Source organism: Oryctolagus cuniculus, chromosome 2 (genome assembly GCF_051225735.1).
Source record: "Oryctolagus cuniculus isolate XC-2025 breed Fujian yellow rabbit chromosome 2, ASM5122573v1, whole genome shotgun sequence".
NCBI classification, from domain to species: Eukaryota; Metazoa; Chordata; class Mammalia; order Lagomorpha; family Leporidae; genus Oryctolagus; species Oryctolagus cuniculus.
In genome coordinates, this window is record NC_142868.1 from 94,986,306 (window position 1) to 94,992,305 (window position 6,000).

The 6,000-nt window shown below is 57.1% G+C and overlaps 1 protein-coding gene across 7 annotated transcripts in view; it reads left to right on the top strand.

Annotated features, from left to right (window-relative positions):
- The window catches only part of IKBKB (inhibitor of nuclear factor kappa B kinase subunit beta), a 45,439-nt gene extending 39,439 nt beyond the window's left edge, over positions 1 to 6,000 (top strand). For 6 of the 7 annotated variants that reach the window (XR_011386389.2, XM_051832409.3, XM_051832411.2 and 3 more), the window contains 3 exons: positions 1,357 to 1,484; positions 4,091 to 4,181; positions 5,088 to 6,000. Coding sequence is in view for 5 of the 7 variants with exons in the window: in XM_051832409.3 (XP_051688369.1) it covers positions 1,357 to 1,484; positions 4,091 to 4,181; positions 5,088 to 5,153 (285 nt within the window). In the remaining 2 variants the exon portion in view is untranslated. Of the gene's footprint in view, positions 1 to 1,356; positions 1,485 to 4,090; positions 4,182 to 5,087 lie in introns of those variants that run through there. The other variant, XR_016229134.1, reaches the window with a different exon arrangement.

Here is a 6,000-nt window from a genome sequence, read left to right on the forward strand (position 1 = left end):
CGTCCTGCAAGGCTGTGGGCGGCGGGAGAGGGTGGCAGGGGCGCACGGGCTACCCGGCAGCAGCCTTCTGGGCCGAGGGGAGGAGAGGGAGCTAGCTGCGTATGGTGGGCACAGGTGCGGGGGCAGTGTCAGAGGGGCAGTGATTCACACTCCTGAGAAGGAAGGCTTATGCAGGTCACGCGGGAGCAGTGGCTGGCCTGGGGTAGGGGTGAGTGGCATTTCCTCCTGTGGGAAAGGAGAGATGATGAGGTGGAGCATCAGAGAAAGAGAGGGAAGGCGAGGTTCACACAGGTGACGGCTTGGTCTGCCACCTGCATGCACACGGCATTCACTGAATGCTGACCGTGTGCCCAGCAGCGTGGAGAACGGGAGGTGCCGGGGAAAGGCATGGCGCCGGTCCTCGGGAGTTCCTGGCCAGTGAGGGGCACAGCAAGGACAAGAGTGAGCCCAGGGCGGGGCAGGGCAGGAAGCAGCTCCGGCAGGCGTGGGAGCCGCGCGGATGCAGCGGAGGGAGCAACAAGCAAGGTAGCCGGCGCGTGTGGTTTCAGCTGAAGGAGGAGGACGTGCGCAAGCCCCGGGCCGGGATTGGCGGGCTGGGTGGTGCTGGGGAGAGGCTGTCCTTGAGGAGACAGCAATGGTGACTATTCCAGTATTGTAATAAATCTTTTACTACAAAGTAGGCTTTTTAAAAAATGTATTTATTTATTTGAAAGGCAGAGAGATCTTCTATCCACTGGTTTTCTCCCCAAATGGCTACAATGGCCAGGCTTTGGCCAAGCCACAGCCAGGAGCCAGGAGCCTCCTCCAGGTCTCCCATGTGGGTGCAGGGGCCTAAGCATGTGTGCCGTCCCCTACTGCTTTCCCAGGCCACAGCAGAGAGCTGGATGGGAAGTGGAGCAGCCGGGACTCAAACTGGCGCCCATATGGGATGCCGGCACTGCAAGTGGAGGCTTAGCCTACTGTGCCACAGTGCCAGTCCCAGACACCTTGATTTTCTTGTCAGCTGTGCTGAACATGGTGCCTTCCCAGAGAGCCTTGGAACCTTTTACGTGTCTCAGTCTTAGAAAAGAGAACAAAACACCTTCCTTTTCTTTTCTTCTAAGAGTTTAGCAGGAATCAAACTAATGAGATAAAGCCCGCAAGTAGCACGTCTCCCTGTTTCGGATCCTCTCCCAGTGAGTGTTCCTGTCTAGAAAGAAACTCTTTAGAGGCCTGTGTGGAAGACCCGCTGGCGTGGGGCCAGGGACGGCGGGACCAGCAGTGGTGCCGTGCGAAGGTGCTGGGGTCGGAAGGCACACCTGGCCTCATCACTTGGCTCCAAGATGCTGTTGACTTTCTTTTCGGTTTCGTCCCTAGAGCAAGGTCCGCGGTCCTGTCAGCGGAAGTCCGGACAGCATGAACGCGTCTCGGCTCAGCCACCCTGGTCAGCTCATGTCTCAGCCTTCCCCTGCCTCCGACAGCCTGCCTGAGCCGGTCAAGAAGAGGTAAGCCGTGGTGAAAGGGGGTGCGGCTGGAGACTGTGGGCGTGGGGAGGCTGATGACCTGCAGACGCTCTGTGTTTGCTCTAGACAAGGGTGCTGCAAAACGTCGTGCAAAAGGATTAAAGTTTATTTTGGCGCAAAAAAAAAAAGTTGAAATCCATGCCTCGTTTTCTCATAAAACAACATTTTCAGGAATTTTTTGGGAAAACCACTCAAATACATGGATTTCAGCATTTTGGGGGTATAAAAATAAACATCTTTTCTTTCCATTTTCCACAAATGCTTCAAAGTACCATGTGCGTAGGCCCCAAATAGTCCCTCACCAGCTTCCTTGTGCCTCATTGCTTACCCAGAACGTGGTGAGTGCCAGCCGCCTCCAGAGCAGCTTCCCTCCGGGGGCGCCCTCCCCACACCACGGTCCCCCCCCCCCCCCCGCCAGTCACCGTCTTCTCACCTCTCCCTGAGTTACCCAGCTGCTCGGTGCCTCTCGTCCCCTCTTCGGTCCCCCTGCCTGATCCAGCGCACTGCAGGTGGACAGAACGGGCCAGGCCCTCCCTGCAGGGCTCCCCATGTCCGGCTTCCTGTTCCTCGCTGCCGCCAAGCCCTCTCCTGCCAGATCAGTCTTCCCCGAATCGCAGCCGAGTCATCTCGTGGGCAGCAGCTCATTCTCACTCCCCTCCCCATCTCAGAGATCGGGTCTGGACTTCCTCGGGCGGTGGTGGCCACCTCCACGTGGATCTGCGCACCGTTCTGCTCGCCCCTGTGCTAGTCCGCTTCTTAGTCCCACCCAGACCCGCAGTCCTGTGGGAATGGCCCTTCTCCCATCCCACCCGGGCTCCTTGGAATCACAAGCCCTGGCTGAGGCCCAGCCAGTCTTCCTTGGAATCACAAGCTCTGGCTGAGGCCCAGCAAGTCTGCGTTTGGTGCGCCCCCTGGTCGATTCTGACGCACGTGAAGCCTGGGACGCAGTACTCCAGCTCAGCCACAGGTGTCCCTCCCCTCACCATGCCACGTCTGCGTCTCTCTGCATCCACCACACTGGAAGCCTTGGGCACCCGGGCACATGCTAGCGCTCTCTTCCTATGGGGCTTTCATTCGGCATCTCTTGTATGCCAGACACTGGGTGCTGGAGACGTTAAAATCTATTCCTGCAGGCGAATCTCTGGGAGTAGGAAGTAGATGAACGAGTCCCTCAGGCAGGCGGAGAGGGTGGTGGGCAGTGCCTGATGATAGGCGGAAGGTCTCCTTCAGGGAGGATGAAAATGTCCTGAAACAAGATATGCTGATAGCTGCGTGATTTTGTGAATATGCTAAAGCCACTGAATTGTACATTTTAAGCAGGTGAGCTTTGTGGTATACAAATGATTATCTCAGGCTGTTCTTAAAAATCTGTTTCTGTCCTTGGAGTGTTTGTAGCCTGTTTTGGTACTTAATCCTACAGGACGACAGATTGTGGTTTTGTTTTTGAAAGGCATAGAGACCTAGAGAGATCTCCCCACACTGGTTCACTCCCCAAATGCCGGTAACAGCAAGTGTCCCAAGTGGTACCGTAAACGTGGTGCCAAATGCCCGCCCTGACGTGACCGTAGGTTCTTACTCTCCTCGGCCTCTGTGAGCCCCTGGGGAAGAGCAAGCGGGCGTGGCCTCCCTTGTTGCCCTCTGGAGCTGGCACTGAGCTGTGAGCTGGCGGCCTGTGGACGGCGTTTAGCGGACGCGCTCCAGGCTCCTTGGAATGCTGTATTTGGCAGAGTGAGGACATACTCAGCATTGAGGGCCCTAAAGGCCTGGGAGTGCAGAGGCGATGGTCTGAGAAGGAAGCATTACTTCCTGTACTCTCCTCTTCCCGCTGGGGCCCGTTCCTGAGCTTACTCAGGGAGGTCGCATCAGGCGGAATCACGTCCCAGAGCTTGGTTTTCAGCAGGTCTCAGGAAATTGGAAATCAGGTGATTTGGGAGATAGCGTTAGGCTCTGGCAGTTTGGAGAGTTAACTTGTAATATGTGGTAGGTCAGAAAGAGCTCTTTTTTTTTTTTTTTTAAGAATTACTTTATTTATTTGAAAAAGTTACAGAGAGACGTCTTCCATTCCGCTGATTCACTCCCCAAATGACCGCAACGGCTGGAGATGACCTGATCCGGAGCCAGGAGCCTCCTCGGGGTCTCCCATGCAGATGCAGGGGCCCAAGCACTTGGGCCATCTTCCACTGCTTTCCCAGGCCATAGCAGAGAGCGGGATCAGAATAGGAGCAGCCGGGCCTAGAACCAGTGCCCATATGGGAGGCCGGCGCTGCAGGCCAGGGCGTTAACCCACTGCGCCACAGCACCAGCCCCAGGAAGAGCTCCTTTCCTCCCGACTTTTTATCAGAGATCTGTTTGCTCCTTCGCGTCTTGACCGGTGATGCTCATGGCTGCGTTGGGCCCCTGACCAGTGCCTGAGGAGACAATGTGGTCTCTACCCAGTGCCGTGGTGGTGGTCTCAGACACCCAGGGTCAAACAGTTGGGGCGTCATCTTTAAATTATTGTCAAAAGCTTGTTAGCCTATTTAAAACAGTAGTGTCAGCTCTGCTAACTGACAGTGCCCACTGCCTAAGAGTTTGGTCGTTTTCTCTAGTGAAGACCTGGTGGCTGAAGCGCATTCTCTCTGCACCCAGCTGGAAAGCGCAATGCAGGACACCGTGAAGGAGCAGGACCAGAGTTTCATGGTAACAGCCCGTGCGAACCCAGCTGTCCAAGCCCTGTCTCCACGGCACAGGAGAGAAAGTGGGAGGGGCGGCTGGGTCACCCTCCACCTCAGCGTGTGTGTGTGGTTCTCTATGCGTGTCCTGTTCATACTGATAGGCGGCTGTTACTGAATGTGTGTAGGAACGTTGTGAGTGTTACCTTACTTAATCCTCGTGACGCAGAGTCCTGATGAGCAAGGGAGTATATCCCCGGAAGGCTTGCCCCACCCTGCCTTTGGGCCACTGCTGAACATCTGTGGTGGGGACCCTGCTCAGCTCTAGTGACAAAGCAGGAGCCTGTCGTGGTCCCACCCCTCAGACACTCAGAGCTTAGTGGCAGGCGGTATTAGTCCCGGGAACTAACCTGGAGAAAAACAAGATGTAAGGACAGTGCGACAAAGCTGAACTTGCCGCGAGGACCCAGAGGCATTCGTAGACCTCTGAGTCGCCTCCCAGCCTCCTGCAGGGGTTGTACGTTTTCCGAGGAGTCCGAGAGGACGGCAGCAGTCACCTCTGGTCTGTTGAGGTGTCCTCTCCGGTTCCTGGGCTTGCTGTGTCTCTCGCTGCACTGCTCCTGGGGCTGAACAGCTCACCTGCTCTTCGCCAGAGGACGTCTCCTCAGGCCGCTTGGGCCGGCCCTGCAGAGAGCGTCAAAATCAGGGCTGTGAGCTGCAAGTAGTGCGGCATCACCTTCCCAGTTTCTGTAGCACAGAATTGTGGGGCCTCTGAGCTCGTCCAGAGAACAGCCCTGTATGGCCTAGCTCGGGGTCCCTGCCGTCACAGGAGTGTTGCCAGCACAAGGGTTTAGGTGTACTCCCGCCCTGTGCTGGCTGCGTCCTCGGTGGTCTCGCTGGCGGCCGAGCGGGTAACAGGCCTGTTGCCTTTCAGACTCTTGACTGGAGCTGGTTACAGCCGGAGGAGGAGGAACAGAGCAGGCCGGAGCAGGCGGTGTGACCCACGTGGCGGCGGCTCTCCTGCAGCGGCTCCTGCCGTGCCGTGCCCAGGGCCCAGACAGGGCTGTCCCCTTCCCAGCCGCCGGGGCGCTCGCCTGCACCAAAGGCGTGGCCCTCAGCAAGCAGTGCCGGCCCGTCGTCTGCACACTGGAAGCCCTCATCCCAGAGGCCTGGCCAGCGCTGAGGCCTGTCTCGAGCACCCAGGGAAGCGAAGCCACAGCAGCTGCTTCCTCCACCATGAAGAAGGTGCTCAAGGTACAGTGTGCCCGGCACACCACAGGCGGTGCCTGCACGGGAACCTTTCGGAACAGTCTGGGCGGCACCTGGTGCGGGCCTGTCCCCTCCTGACCCCCACTCCGCCCCCGGCTCCAGAGGCCCGAGCCGCCTGTGCTCCATCACCTCACAGCTAGTGTCTCATCTGGATTCGGCTTCTCTTAAACAGACTTTTAACCATGGATTTGGCCTGGCCGCATCCCCCCTTCCTGTTGTTCACTGCTGCTAACATTGTATTTTTACTACTAGTCTGGTGGTCGTCCTCTTTTTCAGCAAGGCTGTAGTGACTGGTGAGCGCCACCCACGCTGCCTTGCCCCACCACTGGCCAGAGTGACTCACTGGGGCCAGGATGGAACAGTGCCTGCCTTTCTTGAGTTCCAAAGATTACCTGGGAGTGATTTGTCATGGAGGAGAAAAGGAGTAAGAGGTGTCTGTCAACTACTGTCCCGTGCCCACTGTGCCCACCTCTCCCTCCATCCATGCACAAACACAGCTGGGTGTGATGGTGGTGGCACGGGAGTGCCCTGCCTCTCACAACATCTAGCAGTATTATTAAATGGATTTATTTTTTGAA